Source organism: Anguilla rostrata, chromosome 17 (genome assembly GCF_018555375.3).
Source record: "Anguilla rostrata isolate EN2019 chromosome 17, ASM1855537v3, whole genome shotgun sequence".
NCBI lineage: Eukaryota > Metazoa > Chordata > Actinopteri > Anguilliformes > Anguillidae > Anguilla > Anguilla rostrata.
The window spans coordinates 6,853,276-6,872,608 of record NC_057949.1 but is presented as its reverse complement, the minus strand read 5'-3'; the positions used below and the strand labels follow the sequence as shown (position 1 = coordinate 6,872,608).

The window sequence follows — 19,333 nt, the reverse complement described above, 5'->3', positions numbered from 1 at the left end:
AGGGAAGGGTGATTTCAGCCCACCGCCATCGAAAAACAAATCTGTTTTACCAGGTCGAGTACTGCGGTGAAGTTTCTTTTATTTTGGATATTGCGTAATAAGCTGATGTTCTATTAGAACGCTAATACATGGGATGCCCAGGCACTGTCATAAAAGTGCCCGGTACAACTATTTCTAATGAATATCACAACAAATATTTGTCAGCAACATCCTACCCACATGGCACGTAGATGTACGACTAAGTGTAGAATTTAGCTTTCTGATGAAAGAAACGGAGAGAATTTGTTGTGGAGAAAGCACACTTTTAACATGTTTTATTTATGTATTTATTTATTTATTAAACCAATGGTTATTTTTTAGATACTATGATTTCTTTTTCTTTTTTTTTTTTTTGGAAAGGGTTTATTTTTACAAATCAAGATTTTTTCTAGAACAAAGATTCTCTTTGGAAACAAGGACTTCAACAAGAATTTATGTTTAGAAATAAGTGTTCCTTTTAAGAAAAATGATGGATTTTAACTCAGGATTAAAAAGCTTACCCGGTAAAAAAATAATTAAATACCATTCCCACATCCAAAAACCAAAAAAAAAGCAAAAATCTGTGGGTTTTCCATTAAAATGAATGAACAATATCTTCATTCAATAACTATGATGAAATAAACACATGAAAATGTATTTGAAGACACTGGAAAAACAACAAGATGAACAAGATTATAGCCTTATGTCCAAAAAGTGAAAAATGTTCAAAAATCAAAATATGTGCGATTTCTGTTCAGATGGATGAAAAATCAGTGTTATCCAACAACCACAGTGAAAAAAATGAATGAAATATACTTGAAGACATCTATGAAGAAAAACCAATTTCACTGGAAAACAACAAAATATGACTATAGGTGTATATCCAAAAAGTATTTTAAAAATTCCAAAATTATGAATGTCATATCAACAGATGGATGTGCTGTAATGTTCAAATCTACAGTGAAATGAATGAGTGAAAATGTTCCTGAAGACATCTGTGATAAAAAATCTGTTTCAGTGAAAAATCAGTAAAATACATTATTATAGTCTTATATCCCAAAAGTGAAAAAAATACAAATGTTCTAAATATGTCATTTTTGTCATTCATATGGAGGCAGAATCATGTTTATTCAACAACCACAGTGAATTACATGAATGAAAGTGCTCTTGAAGACCTATGATGAAAAATATTTTTTAGTGGAAAAAACAGCAAAATATATAAAACTTGACCAAAAATTGAAAAAATACAAAAGTTCCAAATATGTCAGTTTTCATTCAGAGGGATGTCAAATCATGTTTATTCGACAACCAGGGTGAAATTAATTAATACAAATATGTTTGAAGACATTTATGATGAAAAATGTGTTTCAATGGAAAATCAGAAAAATACATAAAACTTATGCCTAAAAAGTGAAAAGGTTAAATTATAAATATGTTATTTTTCATTCAGAGGGATGCAAGATCATGCTTATTTACCACCATGGTGAAATTAATGAATGAAAATGTTCTTTTTTTATTTATGATAAAAAAATCTGTTTGTCAACAACAACAACAACAAAACCAGCGAAATACGCATTTTGTTAATAGAATTTGAAATATATGTTATTTTTCATTTGGATGGTTTCAATAACATATTTATTCAACTATGGTAAAATAAATTAATGAAAAATGTCTAGAAGACATGTGTGGAAAAATCTGTTTCAGTGGAAAACAGTATACATAAGATGCATACTGTATTATGAAGTATTATGTTCAAAAACTGAAAAATGCAAGAAAATCTAAATGTAATTTTTTCATTCAGATGGATGACATATCATGTTTAGTCAACAACCACAGTAAAAAAAATTCAAGACATTTATGATGAAAAATCTGTTTCATTGGAAAAACAGCAAAATACATATAGACTTTAACAAAAAAAAGGAAAAGTTATAAATATATAATTTTTCACATTCAGATGGATGTGGAATCATGTTTATTCAGTTATTGCGCCATGCTCTTTTAAGATGGTCCCATCCCTTTGACAGTTTTGGAATTGATTGTCTTGAATATCCAATAACCAAATTGAAAGTCATGCATTCAAATTAACAATTGAGTATAATTAACATTGGTATTAGTGTTTTAGAACACAGTTACTGTCCAAATATCCCCATATTTTAGGACACAAACATTCACATAGACCACAGTAGTTTGGGCCGTGACTGTGCTAGCCAGTGTTTCACAAAAGGTAGTAATCACATATCAGTAAAATATGCAATGTCACCACAATGCACTTTGTCAACTTTGTAGAAGTTAACATACAAAACTGGGTTCATTTACATGACAGTGGTTTACTCTAATGGCCTAAGCAGTCCCCAGATCTCTCCAACAGAGCTTTCCAGCTTTGGGATGAGCTGGAAAGGGCGGTTTGTAGCATGAATGTGTGGCTGAAAAAACTTCAGTCACTGCGTTAATGCTGCCAAGTCAGCATGGACCAAAATCCCAAAGGAATGTTTTCAGCAGCTTGTTGAATCCACGTCACAAAGCATCCAAGCAATTCTGGAGGCAAAAGGGGCTCCTCCTCGGCACTAGATAAGTGTGCCTAATAAAGTGGCCACTGAGTGTATGTGTGTATGCATGCATATGCATGTCAATGTGTAATTACACTATTTAAACCATTTTTGAAACTTAAAAATGTATTGTTTAGAAGCTGTCAAGAGGAGTCCTTGTACCTTTTGATAACAGCTGTCAAGCATGATGTCAAGCATTATGGTACCTCATGAAAACCACAAGCTTGCCCCATCACACTATGTGAATACGAAAGGAAAAGTATGACCTATGTGGACTGAATCCCTGCTTGCGAGAGGAGCCAGCGGATGGATATACATCTTGCCTCCTCTTGAGTGTATACACTTGAGTGTATACATTTTTTACTGTCTCTGGTGTATACACTGCTTTTTGTGAACGACTTGTCCTTAGTCAACACTGACCCCTTCTGTCTATATTCTGTCATGACACACCATTACCAGCATTTTTTAACCATTCTGTTAGTCAACACCCCAGTATTAGACTGCTGAAATAAATGTCATACTACTAAATAAAGTAATGCCAAATAAATGTAAATGTACTACTGTTCTGTACAGCAGCCCTGTGTCAAATCCCCAAAAAAAGGAGTATGTAATGTAAGGGAGTATGGAAATGGAGGGAAACTGTGAAACTGGCAATCTAAGTAAAAAGGACCTTGAGAAAACCTGTAGGAAAATTGTTCATATGACCTTTATTAAATGAATTAGAAGATACTAATACCAAATTATTATTATCATTACCCAAAGAGGGCAAACATCATTGTTTGATAAAAGTAGACCTATGCTAAGGTGAAGGATTAGCTTGTTTGGTACATGACTCCCACCTAGCTGCAGTTGATTAAAAATTCAGAAATTATGTTTGTTTGTTTTTTTTTTGCGATGAAATCACAGTCATCAAAAAATACAAAAAAATTACCACGAGTGGTAAATATAAACCTATGACCACAACAAATTTTTAAGGTGTAAGGACACACCTTAAATGGTGAATGGATTTCACATGGCAGTACCTAGCTGAGAGGTCACCATACATTCAAGCTTCATGATGATCAGCCATTGCTAAGCCTGTGACAACTGCCTACTTAAAACTCATTGGCTGAGAGAGGCCATTTTTTCCAAATATGACTTTATAATTATACAACCAGAAATAGCCTTGCGGAAAGATATAGCATGTAAAACTTCAATTTGATTGGCAAAGAAATTGAGGAGTTATAGGAAGTTTTTCCCCCTCTTACAGCACCACCTATTATTGAATGGCTGCTAAATATAGCATGTTGCGTTAGAGTGAAATATTGCACATATATTTTGTGCTGATCAGACAAAGCATTCAAAAGTTCAACATTTCTTTTTTTGATAATTATGGAGTTACAGACTCCTCAGATTCTCAGAATGATCACATTCTCTTCTGATGGTAAGATGAACACCAAATTTTGATAACACTTAATGGCAAGCCTAGATTGTTCATTAATTAAAAATGGCGTAATTTCATTAATGAACAATTAATGTTTTTCATATTTACATATCCATGATACACTCTTTGAAAACCTGGATTTTTGTTATAGTACCCCCTAATGGCCGACGGATCTCCAATTTTACATGATAGTACAAACGGTCAAAAGATCAAAAGGTCAAAAGGTCAACATAATCACCATGGGTTCATTCCAATCGCTTATTTTCTCCATCCTTAGCTCCTTGGTCCTCAGGTGACCCAGTAATCAATTGAGGACTTTATTTGTATTGTACCTTTTGTATATGGGATGCATCACAAAATATATGCATACCAATAACAGTCTAACAATGACACAGTAAAAGAAGGTAAAATATAAGAAAAATAAAAATTATTTTAAAAATTATTTAATTTGAGAAACAAAAAAAGTAATATAAAAGGTTAAATATTTTTTAAATGACTGAAAAATGGAAATAAAACAAATAGTCAAACAACTATACAATTAAATAAATACAATGGTCAACAATTAGATATTAAAAAGGAATGTCTTAAATTGAGATTAAAAACTACTCAAGGACTGACAGCCTGTTCTGTACTGTAGTGAGGAGTTGCGCCATTTTGGTGCATAAAAACAGAAAGCAGCCTCCTCTGTGTCTGGGTTTAACAGCAGGAGAAACCAACAGGGCGGCGTTTGCAGAGCAGAGTGGTCGCTGAGGCAGATACACAGTCAAACAGTCACTGATGCGCTCACGTGCTAAACCACTAGGCGCTTTGAACACTAATTAAACCTTAAAATCAGTACTAAAAGACACAAGGCAAGAACAGGGGTGGTATGAACGCATTTCTTGGTACCTTTTAATAGGCGAGTTCTGAATCAGTTGAAGCCACTCTATCGATTTTTGGGAAGACCAATGAAGAGTGCATTACAGTAATCTAGTTTGCTAGTAGCAATGCATGCGCTGGCTTTTCCACATCAGGAGCACACAATAGTGGTCTGATTTCCGCTGTGTTCCTCAGATGATAAAAAAAAAAAACAACCTTATTAACATTGTTAAAATGTGATGCAAAGTTCATATCTGTCAAAAATCACCCCTAAATTTGTTACCTGCCATTTGCTTTGTAGACCTAATAGGGTTACCTTATTCTCAATATCCACTCTCCGAACTTTGGAGCCAAATGGCTGCTGTTATCTGATTGGCTGAGGCCAGTCATGTTTTTTAAAGATATTTGCACAAAGTTGTAGGATGCAAAATTTCAACCTGATTGGTCAAATGGTTGAAAAGTATAGCCATTTAAACTTACGTTTCTTATAGTGCCACCTATTGGCAAAGATCCGCCAACTCTAGCATACTGCCTCTGAAAAAATTATTGCACTTGAAAGCTTGTGAGGAATGGGCATTGCATCATGAGCTACAGCTGTCAAAACATCACACGCCCACAAAATTTGACATGCGGCAGCCATATTGTTTTGAAACATTTTTTAATTATTGAGATTCAGGCTCCAGAGCCTGATGTATTGTTGCTGGGCCAAATGGGTCCAGATTAAGTTCACTGAAGTAGGTTTTGCAAACAAAATTCAAAATGGTGTAAAATTCAATTTTGTGGAAATGAAATCAGGAAGATATGTTTTGCTCAGAATAAGCCAAGGAATCTGGGAAAAAATATATTATTACTGAGCACACAGTTCAGGAGTTATGGCCATAATGGTTGCGTTACAGCGCCACCATCTGGTGCCTAAGGGGCCTTTGCGATAACTCAAATAGTGGGAGGGGGGACACATATGGTTGCCAAGTACAACAGCACCCCCTGCAGGACCAAGTTCCACAAGCGTACCATTTCCTTGGGTGAAGCGGCATTAGCAAAGGGTTCACGGCTGTAGAGGAAAATGCAAGAGCAGCAAGTTTTTAAACATGGCCGCACAGCAGCACTAGAGGAAGGGCCTAATAGAAGCGTGCTGAGATGCTCTGTTTGCTCCCTAAAACGTATCTGAAGTTTTACTGCAATCAGGCAGAACATCCCGTCTGCTCTGTCCTGGCCCCTCGCTGGTGGAATGACCTCCCCGTGACGGTCAGAACAGCAGAGAATCTCACCACCTTCAAATGCAGACTGAAGACTCATCTCTTCAGGCTGCACCTCTCCCCACCCCTCCCTAGCCTATAGTTTAGCTCACTGTACCTAGTTAGGATAATATGATTATGTTAGTGTATCTGGCAGGATTGTTTTTGTCTGATTAGGTGTGATTAGATGTGATTCCAGTGCTAGTTTGTACTTGGTAGGATTCTTGCTTGCTGAACAAGCTTACTCTACAGGGTTGGAGTCCTGATCGATGTGGTCACTTCTGGCACTACGATCCTTACTTCACTCTAGTGTTTCTTTTGCACCTCTACATCATGAACCAATGCACTTGTTGTACGTCGCTCTGGATAAGAGCGTCTGCTAAATGCCTATAATGTAATGTAATGTAATGTAATGAAGGAAAACTGCTTACTTCCTGTTCAGGCAGGAAGTTGCAAAAAAGGGAAGGCCAGTCATTCTTGAGAAGTGTTCTGGCCCGTGCGTCAACATTGCACAAAATCAGACACTGCACTGAGGAGACACGGTTATTTTTTCTGCTGTCCTCGTTTGCGAATATGGAAGGTGGAACGGATGAAAAATACGTGAAATTGACCTCTGGAATCACACACTGTCAACGCCGGCTCATTCCATTTTCTAATTTCATCTCCTACCTTCTTTTCCTTGCTCCTAACTCCACCCATCAGAGGACACAAGGAAAGGACGCTGGGACAGTGAAATGTGTACAAGGCAATTGGAACGTCAAATTCGTCTTTGCTTTTTCTAGCGTCAGTTTGAAGCCATGTCAAATACAGACGTGGCCGATGAGGAGAGGTGGATCCACAGTTCGATCATTAACGTCATGCGTTCCGAAAGTAAAAACTTCCACAAAGGATGCTCTTGTGTATCCTCACTGAAGCATCCTTCGGGAGTCTCCTAGCTCCTCGAAGGAGCACTTCACGCATTGGAATCTCCTTAAAGATGTTGGGCCTCGATCGATTTCCAGGTCACGCAAGGACCAAGGGGAGAAGGACAGGTAAAATACGCGATTTGAATGAGCCCTATGAGTCGATCACTTTGGGAGAGACACATTATACGGTTCCAGTTTGATGAAATACATCACAATACATCACATTACAGGCATTTAGCAGACGCTCTTATCCAGAGCGACTTACACAATCGTTTACATTGTATCCTTTTATACAGCTGGATATATACTGAAGTATTGCAGGTTAAGTACCTTGCTCAAGGGTACAACGGCAGTGTCCTACCTGAGAATCGAACCTGTGACCTGTAGGTTACATGACCATCTCCTTACCCATTATACTGCATTGAAATGTGAAAGGAACACTACCCTTGCCCTCTATCAGTATACCAAGCTTCAAAAAAGTGACAGAGCTAAAACTGGCACTGCTGTAGACACCCACTGCAGAAGAATAATAATGATGCAACATACAAAAACAACAGGATGCCTCATGCCTTTGATGCTTGGCACTCTAATAATAATAATAAGCAGAATAAAAACAATAGAGTTCCAACAGCTTTGCTGATTGGACCCCTAATTATGCAGCAAACCAGCTGGTGTACAGAAAACAAACCACCATAGATATTTTTATCACATACTTTAATACAGTTGTTCAGACTGAAATAATATACTTTAATCAACAACCCCGCATAAATTATTTGTTACAATTAATACACTTGTGATTTTAATATTAGACATTAGAATATATGATCACATATATTTTTCTGTACATGCCAAAAAATAATAGCCACTATTTACATCAAATTTCTTTCAAAAATAAAATATTAAAATGAACAGCCCAATGATGTTTTAGAATTGGCAATTTACCTACAACTGAAAATGTTGGGACAGAAAATTTTTTATTAAATACCAACCCCAGGTACTGCATTTACCACTTAATTGCATCTTTCTCTTACGCACGCGTGCGCGCACACACACACACACACACACATTCTCTAGTTCTCTCTGACACACTCTCGCTCGCTCGCTCGCTCTCTCTCTCTCACTCACTCACTCTCTCTCTCACACACACATACTCTCTAGTTCTCTCTGACATGCACTCTTGCTTGCTCTCTCTCACACACACACACTCACTCACTCACACACACACACACACTGTGCAAAATTTACATATATACATACTCTGTACTTGCACTCTCTCTCACTCACACACACACATTCTGTACACTAAAACACAAGTAGAGACCAACACCCTGGCACATCTGGTCTACGCAGGCTGCCTACACCCTCTCTACACAATGCATCACACACTTAACACACACTCCACATCCTCAATGTTCACCAGCCTATTGTGGGCTGAGATACCTGCCACTCCCATGTGTACATGCTCACTGCACATGCTCAGAAACAGTCACTCCCCTATGTACATGCTCACTGCACATGCTCAGAAACAGTCACTCCCATACGTGCCTGCTTACTGCACATGCTCAGAAAGTCACTCCCATATGTACCTGCTCACTGCACATGCTCAGAAACAGTCACACCCATATGTACACGCTCATTGCACATGCTCAGAAAGTCACTCCCATGTGTACCTGCTCACTGCACATGCTCAGAAACAGTCACACCCATATGTACACGCTCATTGCACATGCTCAGAAACAGTCACTCCCATGTGTACATGCTCACTGCACATGCTCAGAAACAGTCACTGCCATACGTGCCTGCTCACTGCACATGCTCAGAAACAGTCACTCCCATACGTGCCTGCTCACTGCACATGCTCAGAAACAGTCACTCCCATACGTACACGCTTACTGCACATGCTCAGAAACAGTCACTCCCATACATACCTGCTCGCTGCACATGCTCAGAAACAGGCAGTCTCTCTCCCACACAGCCCAACACCCTCACAAAATCCATCTAAAATATAAAAAAAGGGCGACTGAATTCATTGGGATATAACATTAATCATCGTCTCAGACTTTGCTCTAAATAAACAGTTTTAGGATTCAATTACAACTGAACAGGAGATGACAGACTGTGTGAATTTACAGAAATGTGGGAATGAGACTGAAATCTGTAGGAGAATAATAAAAGATCTTGACTATTTCATACAAACACGCGAACCCCTGATTTTTTTGTGTGATAAAAGGAGAGCTTGAGATGCCAATCGTAATGAGACACTCAGTACACTGTTCTTTGTAAAGCTGCATACAGGTGACTGGTTGACATGGCGATAGCCTCTTCACCACGATGTGAGAGAGAGAGAGAGAGCGCAAAGCGGCTTCAGTCCCAGCCGTTGTCCTTGATCATGTGCGACAATTCAATGATGAACTTTCCCTCCTTGTACTTCTGACTCAACTCAAAAGCCTGTTCCTGCAAGGACAGAGAGAGACAAACAGAGGGAGAGAGGGGAGGGGGAAAGGAAAGGGAGAGAGACAGAGGAAGAAAGGGAGAAAGAAAGAGAGAGAGGGGTGCAAAGAGAGAGAGAAACAGAGGCAGAGAGTAGTAGGAGAGGTTTGTGTAGTTAATAAACGATAGCTGAAACACACGGTAAACTGTGATGTAAAGCATGACAGCTGGAACACACGCTAAACTGTGATGTAAAGCATGACAGCTGGAACACACGCTAAAGTGTGATGTAAAGCACGATAGCTGAAACACACGTAAAGTGTGATGTAAAGCACGATAGCTGTAACACACGATAAAGTCTGATGTAAAGCATGATAGCTGGAACACACGCTAAAGTGTGATGTAAAGCACGATAGATGGAACACACAGTAAAGTGTGATGTAAAGCACGATAGCTGAAACACACGTAAAGTGTGATGTAAAGCACGATGGCTGGAACACACGATAAAGCGTGATGCAATGCGCGAGCCCAGTCTTACGTATTTCCAGCCCAGGGTGGTGTGGCAGCTCTCGCAGTAGATGTCCGCCACAGCGTGAAGCCCCGTCAGCAGCACTCTCTCCTCCGCCGGGCCACACCCCACGTTCACCCTGAGGGGAGCACAGGCCAATCAGAGGCCGCACCAGCAAACCCCGGAAACACCGCCGGGCCTGAAACCCCTTCCACACACTCAACCGCACAGCTATCATCTCAAGACCGATACAGGAGTGCGAGCACATTCAGAACTCAAGTGAATGCACACTGTACGAGGACAGATAAGGGAGAGGAACTCACACTGAGTTGAAGAGGTAGGCCCTTCCTTGGCTTCCCTGGAAAGACTGGGACACACACAGTGTGGTAAGCCCACCAGTAACCAAAAGATCCCTCCTCACTGTCAAGTCTAACCAAAGTCACACAGAGGCAATTTTCTGTGCCTGAACTATACAGCATGAAGTGCAATACTGATGCTTTTCAGTACTTGATAAGCACATACTGGTTATGCAAACGTGGAAATGGAGCCTTCATTTAACACACGCAGATAACAGTCATCAAAATCAATGGCATGTCTGGAACTTGGTCACAATTTGTTTAATTGCATATAGTAATACACAGAATCCAGTTTTCTGATATCGGGATAAAATGCTCCAGTCTGCGTTTGAATTTTCGATTTTTAACCATTTAATCGCAAACATTTAATTGCGGCCTTATCAAAACGTTCACTTGAACACTGCTGATATTGACTGGCAGGATAAATACACCATATATAAACTGGGATTATGCAGGTGAAATGTGGCTTTAGTGTGTTCAGTTTTCCTGACTAGTATACAAGTCAATTCTCCAGGCCGGCACCTCCACCAAGACGTTAAAAGACAGCATATTCCCATTCCCATAAAACACCGACCACACATTGCGCAATGTTTCTAGTCAAATTTAGCAAAAATCGTAATGTTTTCATATCGTTAGAGAAAAAACAGACACCATATTTCTTTATCAACAGGCATTTGATTTTTTTTTTTAAGATGGGGCTCTTTGGTCGTGCGCGGTTAAGGACTTAAAAACACTTACTTTGGAGATAAGATCGTCATGGTTTGCCAGGTGAGCCCGGCAGTGCACGCAGCTGTACCTGCGATGACAGGTGTCCAGGTAGGCCTGAAAGGTTTTCGCCTTGGTCAGCTTCACCATGTCTGAGAGAGAGAAACGGATATTAGAAACGTGTTTACCGCGGTGTGTAACCGTTCATGCTTGTCCTCGCACAAGCAGAACAAGAAAAATTAAGAGAACAAAAGCATAGCGAAATTTCTAAATGATTTCATTATTCACACAGACATTTTAAACTACGTTATATCTCTACACGTATACGATCAAATCTAATTTTAACTTCCTTTGTAATTAGCCGGGAAAACGAACAACATACTGACCTACTTACAAGATAGCTTTGTAGCCCGCTTGCAGCCAAAACAAACGCAGCATGAATGTTGATAATAAAATCTATTTTTAGCAACCACTGTAATTCCCTACTAGGTTATCTTTAAGTGACTTAGCGTAAGATTAGTAGGCCACTAGTTAGCTATGCTATCTGTTCTAACTTTGTTTCGTGCTGCAGGGTGTGGACACCCATCTGTAACTCAGCTATTTGCATGCAAACACACAATTACTTCAGCTTTAAAATAAAATACATTTTAAAAAAGTAAAAATAGCCACCGACCTTTACACAGCCTTTTCGCATTTGATTTAGCGGCTCTGTGTTGTTTTGTAGCTGTAGCTAACAGCAAGCTCAGCCCGTTACTATTATTAACAATACAGCTAACGATGTTAGCTTTGACTACGCGACATTCGCGGTGAATACTCACCTCAAACGTGTCGCTTTGCTAATGCTTCGCGGGATGTGGACCGATTTCTGGAGTATTAGCTTACACGTTAGATAATTAATCAAGAACAAATAAAATAAACAACTGGCGATGAACTGGTAAGCACGCGCACGGTAAAAACAAAACTGAGCTAACTGGCGCTAACGTTAACCACGAAGTCTCTTGGCTAATGGAGCAAACTGATTCCTCTTCTGGCCAGTTAGCGTTCAGGCGACGCGAAATAAGCTTGCTTCAGGGTTCAGCTGAGGAAAACTGTATTTTAAATTATAAGGCAAAAATGTCCGAGCCAGATAGCAGCTACATAACAAATTATTTTCGTCTTTCAAACGCCTTTTAATGCTGGCGGAAATGTGTGTCGTTGTTTGTTTACAGTGGGTTAACAATTTAGCATTTCTCAAACTCGTCACAGTAACACTCGCAATAACAAACCCCCGCCGACCAATCAGAATTGTCCGAAGGGCTGCGTGAATGTAGGTCAGCCAATCAGGTTAGCTGCGGAACCCTGAACGTGCAGAGTGCTGACTCTTCTGTCAGACGGAAACACGCCCCGCACAGCTTCAAAACAGATGCGAGATATACATTTTTATTCGATACGATTCCTTGTGCAGCCATTAGCCATTAGCATTAGATACATAAGTAGCACTTTTTAATTTATATAAGTGCCTTAATTATGAACACAAACACAAATCCTAATCTGTAACTGGAAAAGAAAAACACTTAGCCATCCGACCAAGGGCAGTCGGGCAATTAATCATGCATGCAGATTTTCACTTAATTTAGTAATGCTACAATATAAATAAAAAGTCCAAAGTTCAAAGGATAGGGTTAAACTTTTATTGTGTTGAGAAAACGCTGGAAGCAACTATTGCAATCATTCCCTCTAAAAGCCACACAAAGAGGGATCAATTTGGAGCTTACAGAAAGTCAATAGCCACGCAGTCCTGACATAACCAGTCACTGTGCAAGTCTGGGCTTGTGCCTGTTTTCACCTATGTTCTCGTTTTCCTCACTTTAAATTCATTACCAGTTTCTTTAATTTGAAGTATATTACCCACTGCCCTACTTTTCACACTTTTCACACGACAAAGCACTACAAAGCAGGGTAGTAAAATATTGACTTTCTAGTACAACCAGTCTGGCAAGGTAGTGTTTCAGCTGACTTGAACAAAGAAATAAGGAGAGAGAGAGAGGGAGAGAGAGAGAGAGAGAGAGAGAGAGAGAGAATGAAAAATATGCATTATGCATATGCCTTCCATAAAGCCTTAAAGGACTATTGCTGATAGCTATTATTATGTGTGGGTGCTGTATGTGTTTATGTGTGGCAGTGAGTATAAGAACAAACCATTCAATACCACACATGAATTCAATACATTCTACAGTTTATTAAACCATGAGGCGTTACAAGTGGCATAGAATAACTTCACAATCTCATGTTTATCAATATCTGTATTGGTTCCCATATGGTCATAAAGAATATGATTTTATAGCAGTGAGCAAGCAGGATGTTCAACCAGGATAGAAAAAAACGTGATCACGCAAAAGCACATTTAGAGCTTTCCGATATGAGAGGATGCTCCAGGGTGAGCAGCGGGAATCTCCATTTCGCATTTCGCAGATACAGAAAGCACTGGTGAGCTGTTACTGTGGGGAAATAAAGCTAGGCTGGGCCCTCAAAAATCCTACAGCAGCTTTTCTATTGGCCAACAAAGCTGGGCAAATCTTGGCAGAAAGAGAGGAGAAGGGTCTACTGCTTGCAAGGGGGAGCAGTGGGAGGGTTTGCACTAAGGTACTTGGAGAGCAGGGCGGGGTAATCAGTCATGACTCCGGTGGCCCCCAGAGCAAATGCTCCCTCCATGTCTCTCTCCTCGTTACAAACAAAGAGGTGCACCTGGAGGAAACGGAGGAAAGAGCGTGAGGGAGGGACCGGGAGGTGCAGCATACATACACAGAACGGGCCAGGTGACTGACCGGAGTAGATTTGACATGCAGTTCCATCCTCCAACACCAAGGGGGCGATAGAGGACCTTATGAAACCACTAATTAAGCAAACAGTACACTGCGGTATCTTAAACACAGCGCAAGCTTTCGTTCTGACACATCACTACAACGCCAGATTTAACTAATCACAGGCCGTGTCTGAATCAGCGCATTCGCCTACTATTGAGTATGCAAGTTGCATACAAGTTGTACACTCAATAGCTGGCAAGTGTGGTGATTCGGACATGGCCCTGGTCTTCAAAGTCACAAACTGTGATTGGTTGAATCAGGCCTTTTAGTGCACCCACACCGGCCCATTTCAGATAACAGCTCTGATGAAACAAATCAAGCACTGCAGTAGCTGCAGACAGCATTTCAGTAATGAAAATGTGGGTAAGGCTGAAGTTAAACCAGGGATATACCTGGATGAAGGGGAATAGACTTCACTCACCCCTGTCCACTGTACATGGGAACACGCACAGCAGCCTCTAAATATGACTGTTTCATTGGTAAAGAAGTGAAATAAGTACAGACGTTTTCAGCAGTCATCATCTTAAGCACATAACAGGCGTTTCGCACATTTGTTTGGCCAGGCCCCTATGAAACATCTGCACTTATCAGGGCTTTTACACCAATAAAGCAGTCAGTTTAAATAATACAGAGAGCTCTGCCAGTTTATCTGACCATTTAATTGCATTTTTGGTGGAAAGCGGCATCCAGTCTCCTTCTGATCACTTGATTCTGATCAGACAAGTGTCAATAAAGTCAGTCTACATCACACACACAAACTGACTGCAGTACATTAGTGGGAGCCATTTTATATGTCTTTGTATAATTGAGTTGAGTTTAGCCACAAGAAGGCATTGCACATTTTTTTGCCATGATTTTTGGGCAATGTACAGTACCAGATATAAGGTAAAGGGTGATAGGTGATGTGTAAGGACATAGGTGGCAGGAGCACACAGTTTTTACCCTAATTAGGTTTATCACAAAATATAAAATAAATTGTATTTCTTTATAATCAACTGTACTTCACCTAATTACAATGGCTAATTGCTTTTTCATTGTAAATATCCTACATATTAAGCAGCAATAAACGAGAACTTCACCCAAAAAGGATTCATCAATCCGACCGGACAATAAATAATTTGGATATGCGTCAAGAATACTCATTCCACCTATCACTGTGTAATCCAGAACATTTGGTTTAAGTTTGAAAGTGACTATATATTAACACTGAAAGGCTGAAAAATAATAGTGTGTACCATGATGATATTTCGGAACACTCATACCAAAACCCGCAAAATTATTATAGCGATTATTATGATGAAAATTATCATTACCTGAATGCCTCGGTCAGTCAAGTGTTTAAACAGACCTTTCCTCATAGTTACTCTGAAACAAGAAAAGATGATTTACATTTGTTTAATTGTAGGTTTCACTACAATGAAATAAAAATTTTCTACAGAACGTTTAATTAAAAACAAATGTTACATTTTATACTGTAAACAACAAGAAGACATATGAAATACTACTCACTTATCAAGGATAAAAAGAATCATCTTGTTCCTCAGTAGAGTAGATGGGGGTATAAACGTTCTAAAAAACATGGTGACAGGGGTTACATAAATACAAAGATTTCTGATGCATTTAATAACCGAACAGGCACATCGTTATTGGAGCACATCTTATTGCACATACTGCATGCATACAAGCAAACCAAATCACAAATCACCCTGATAATGAAACAGAGCTGTCTGAGCTTTACTAAATATATCTCCGTCCGCTCACCTGTGTGAATCGGACATGATGTTTCTTCTATGCCAAACGCTGCAGTCCTGCATGCATGCTGTCTGTCTCATGCATGCACAGACACTCTGCAGTCTCACGCCTGCACAGACGTGCTGCAGTCTCATGCATGCACAGACGCTCTGCAGTCTCATGCATGCACAGATGCTCTGCAGTCTCACGCATGCACAGACACGCTCCCTGTCTCACGCATGCACAGACACGCTCCCTGTCTCACGCATGCACAGACGTGCTGCAGTCTCACGCATGCACAGACACTCTGCAGTCTCATGCATGCACAGACGCTCTGCAGTCTCACGCATGCACAGACACGCTCCCTGTCTCACGCATGCACAGACGTGCTGCAGTCTCACGCATGCACAGACACTCTGCAGTCTCACGCATGGATGCTCTCACCCATGCACACATGTGCAGATGTGCTGGAAGCAGGCTTGGCCTACCGGTTGATGATGGGGATGTAGTAAAACTGGAGGAAGCTCTCTCTGAGGGGCACGAAAGGCAGCAGGCCAGTATAGTAGAGCAGGAGCAGCTGCAGGCCCCGGGACTTTGAGAACATGTAGGGCATGGAAGGGTTCTGAAGGACAGAGAGACAGATGGACGGACAAAGTGTTGGATGGACAGGATGCAGAGCCCCGGTAAAGAGCAGAGTACAAGGAGGTGCTGGACACAATTTTACACACACACACATGCACGCACGTACGCACACGCACACGAGCGCAAGCGCGCGCGCGCACGCACGCACACACCTCACACACACATGCACGCACGCACGCGCGCACGCACTCACACACACACCTCACACACGAACGCACGCACGCACGCGCGCACGCACACACTCTCACACACACTCACGCACGCACGCACGCACGTGCACACACGCATGCACACACACACACGCACACACGCATGCACACACACGCACACATACACACATGCACAGAAATGCACACACACACGCACACACGCATACGCACACACTCTCACACGCACACACACACACCTCTCTCCGGCATTTCTTCATGATGTCAGACTGGACGCTGGCCCAAACAGTGATGTCATCTCTGCCGTACTGCTTCACAAGTGCAGACACCTGTGGGTGAGACAGGCAGCGGGTCAACAGCCGTGCGCCAGAGCTTCAGAAGCCCCGCCTACTTCAGAAGCCCCGCCTATTTACCCCAGCACCTCAGGCTTTACCTTTTTGATGAGCGGGCAGTTGTCCTCTTTGATCTCGATGTTGATCGGCACCCTGGGGAACTTCTTGAAAACGTCCTCCAGCAAGGCGAACTTCCGGTCCTGTCCGGTGCTGTAGTGGCCTGGATGGGAGGAAGAGGAGGGCTCATCAACACAGTGAAGGGCCACGTTTTACCCCAAAACAGGAAGAAAGGCCTGCACACTCCAACCTCACATCTCCTATAAACATATATATACACATCTTTAGTCATTTAAGAGCTTTTGACCAATGTTGAGTCAGGTAAAGGTGTGACAACCGTAGCGAACCCATATATAACACAACCCCTTCGGCCATTTTATCACCACTTGGCCCCAGAAGGGTACGGACACACGTTTCACCTTCCCTGTATCCCCTGTATAGGGTGATGGAGACCGTTACATACCTTCATAGAATGTGACCTCCAGTCTTTCTTTATAGAGCGGTAATTCCTGAAAGCACATAATAGCACATTAGCAGAGGCTAACGGTCACTTATAAAATTGTATTGACGATGCTACCCACCATTCAAAATGGTGGTAGTGATAGCAGTAATAACAGCTGATCATGAACCGGCACTGTGGATGTGACCCCTGACCTCTAGGTTTACGGATGAGATTGTGACGTCGTGTCCAGTCTGTCGCAAAAGGTTCTCATCATGTGACACGATCACATGACCGTCCCGGGTCAAGTGACAGTCGAGCTCGAGCATATCTGTGCCTTCCTCTATGGCACTGAAAAACAGAGGAAAAAATAAATAAAGAACAAAATAAATAAAATAAACATTTCTTCTGAGGTGGGACGATAGGCAGATAGTGTCAGGAGATGTTACCCACTGTGTAAAAGCCTCCATTGTGCTTTCTATCTTCTCCCCAGATCCTGAAAAACAGGAAACAAACCTGAAATGTTCTGCTCGTTAAAATTATGAATCACTCACCCAGGTGAACTGTCCGTCACCAAAGCTCTCAATTAAACATCACTATCACGTCTAACCACTGCCCTAACCACAAACCCTTAAAACAGCGGTAACCAACCCTGTTCCTGGAGCTCTACCGTCCTGCAGGTTTTTATTTCAACCCTAATTCTGCACGCCAGGCTGTATTAATTAGAAGCTCAATGAGATCTCAATCCGTTAGATGAGGTGTGTTTTGTTAGGGTTGGAGTGAAAACCAACAGGACGGTAGATCTCCAGGAACAGGGTTGGTAATCATTTTCCCATGAAGTTCCGCTGTTATTGTGATATTCCAGTGTCCCGTCCCACCCCCTCCCCGTGAGAGATGTGCCTGCCAGTGTTTATCTTACCCCCTCTGTGAGAGATGTGTCGGCAGTAGAAGGCTGTGCATTTTCTCTTGTGCAAGATGTGCGGGTTCTTCAGCAGGTAGACGGAGGTAAGCGCATAGCCACCCAGGGCAGGGAGGACGTAGTACAGCAAACTAGCCATGAACCCTACAACGTGAGACCAGCCTCAGTTTGAACTAAAATACGAAACAAGATATATACATGTATATAGTGCTGCGTAACCAAGCAGCCCAATCTAATTCAGTACTGTACTGAGCAACCCTCATTCATTGAGTATTAATACAATTAACTAATGACCAAAAAAACAGCTGTAATTATCCACTAAAAATTAAACAGTAAGCAGTGCACTGCACTAATAGCGAGAACAACTGTTATTACAATTCTAGGTTCTTGTACTTAAACCATAAAGGTCAGAGAAAAGCAGTTTTTAAAAAGCCTTCGAATCTCCTCCAGCTTCTGTCAGATTTGAATCGGTCGTTCTCTCCCACAGTCAGTTCGCTCGTCCGTTTCTGTGCATTCTTTTCTCCGCCACTCCCAGCTCCTCCTCCCGAGTCTCCTCTTTCCCTCCCCCTTTCGCTTGTCACCTGTCAGAGAGCCTTCTGGGAAACCGACGCAGAGACGGTTCGCAAAGTTCAAGAGGGGGGGGGGGAGAAATACCTGTCGGCCGACAGGTCTGCAAATGAGTCAATAGGCGCTCAGAAAAAAAGACGGTAACCAGGCAGCGAAGCGTTTAACCGTCCCAGAAGCCCCCAGGCGCTCCAGCCGCTCTTCTGTCGTCGGTGTTTGACGGGTACTGTCCCTCCCACTGAGAGCTGCAGCGCACAACCAGCTCAACCCGTGTGTGAAACGGCTCGGGCCTCAATACAGCGCCGCCCTCCAACGGCTTAGCTCACTGGACACAGCGCTGTCTCACACACTGCCTACTGTCCGACTGATGGATTACACACACACACACAACACCCCCACACCACACACACACACAGCACTACAATGCAACGACGCGCACAATGCACATTGCCACACCACACATAACACACATAGCACACACACACACACTCATACACACACGCACACAAGCAAACACACGCGCACACACACATGCTCACACGCTCTCTCATATATACACATGCACACACACACACCACTCACACACACACACATGCACACACACACACAGACACGCACATTCAGACACACCTCTCGAGTGTGTGTGAAAGCAGCC

The 19,333-nt window shown here is 41.6% G+C and overlaps 2 protein-coding genes across 13 annotated transcripts; both read right to left on the bottom strand.

The window, feature by feature from the left end:
* Window positions 1-7,682: 7,682 nt before the first annotated feature.
* Window positions 7,683-13,035, bottom strand: ypel3 (yippee-like 3). Of its 4 annotated transcripts, none has more exons than XR_010326874.1 (6): window positions 11,803-13,035; window positions 11,018-11,136; window positions 10,247-10,290; window positions 9,954-10,062; window positions 8,656-9,439; window positions 7,683-8,571 (listed from the first exon to the last, which is right to left on the bottom strand). XR_010326874.1 is itself a non-coding variant. In XM_064316213.1 (5 exons), exons 2-5 carry the CDS (start codon window positions 11,132-11,134, stop codon window positions 9,350-9,352), a joined length of 360 nt encoding a protein of 119 aa, XP_064172283.1. In that variant the 5' UTR covers window positions 11,135-11,136; window positions 11,803-13,035; the 3' UTR covers window positions 7,683-9,349. The 4 variants fall into 4 exon arrangements, 2 of the variants coding, with proteins under 2 accessions (XP_064172283.1, XP_064172284.1); XR_010326875.1 differs by having other exon boundaries at window positions 7,683-8,530; XM_064316213.1 differs by having other exon boundaries at window positions 7,683-9,439.
* Window positions 13,036-13,182: 147 nt separating this feature from the next.
* Window positions 13,183-19,082, bottom strand: gdpd3a (glycerophosphodiester phosphodiesterase domain containing 3a). Of its 9 annotated transcripts, none has more exons than XM_064316200.1 (11): window positions 18,696-19,082; window positions 18,115-18,258; window positions 17,649-17,711; window positions 17,411-17,546; window positions 17,220-17,265; window positions 16,801-16,919; window positions 16,607-16,696; window positions 16,047-16,180; window positions 15,337-15,396; window positions 15,141-15,192; window positions 13,183-13,708 (listed from the first exon to the last, which is right to left on the bottom strand). In XM_064316200.1, the coding sequence occupies exons 2-11, from the start codon at window positions 18,153-18,155 to the stop codon at window positions 13,565-13,567; spliced, it is 885 nt and encodes a 294-aa protein (XP_064172270.1). In that variant the 5' UTR covers window positions 18,156-18,258; window positions 18,696-19,082; the 3' UTR covers window positions 13,183-13,564. The 9 variants fall into 9 exon arrangements, with proteins under 9 accessions (XP_064172270.1, XP_064172264.1, XP_064172261.1 ...); XM_064316194.1 differs by having other exon boundaries at window positions 17,649-17,691; XM_064316191.1 differs by having other exon boundaries at window positions 17,649-17,691; window positions 18,115-18,287; window positions 18,769-19,082.
* Between the last annotated feature and the right edge of the window lie 251 nt (window positions 19,083-19,333).

What these genes read in the sequence shown, in the direction of transcription:
- ypel3 (XM_064316213.1), bottom strand. Translation starts at nt 11,134, where the DNA reads ATGGTGAAGCTGACCAAGGCGAAAACCTTTCAGGCCTACCTGGACACC. An exon ending in ATGACGATCTTATCTCCAAA is followed by an intron (nt 10,291 to 11,017) that starts GTAAGTGTTTTT and finishes TGTGTGTCCCAG; the next exon opens with TCTTTCCAGGGAAGCCAAGG. An exon ending in GCCTACCTCTTCAACTCAGT is followed by an intron (nt 10,063 to 10,246) that starts GTGAGTTCCTCT and finishes TGCTCCCCTCAG; the next exon opens with GGTGAACGTGGGGTGTGGCC.
- gdpd3a (XM_064316194.1), bottom strand. Translation starts at nt 18,253, where the DNA reads ATGGCTAGTTTGCTGTACTACGTCCTCCCTGCCCTGGGTGGCTATGCG. An exon ending in ACAATGGAGGCTTTTACACA is followed by an intron (nt 17,547 to 17,648) that starts GTGGGTAACATC and finishes TCTGTTTTTCAG; the next exon opens with TGCCATAGAGGAAGGCACAG. An exon ending in ACTGCCCGCTCATCAAAAAG is followed by an intron (nt 16,697 to 16,800) that starts GTAAAGCCTGAG and finishes TCTCACCCACAG; the next exon opens with GTGTCTGCACTTGTGAAGCA.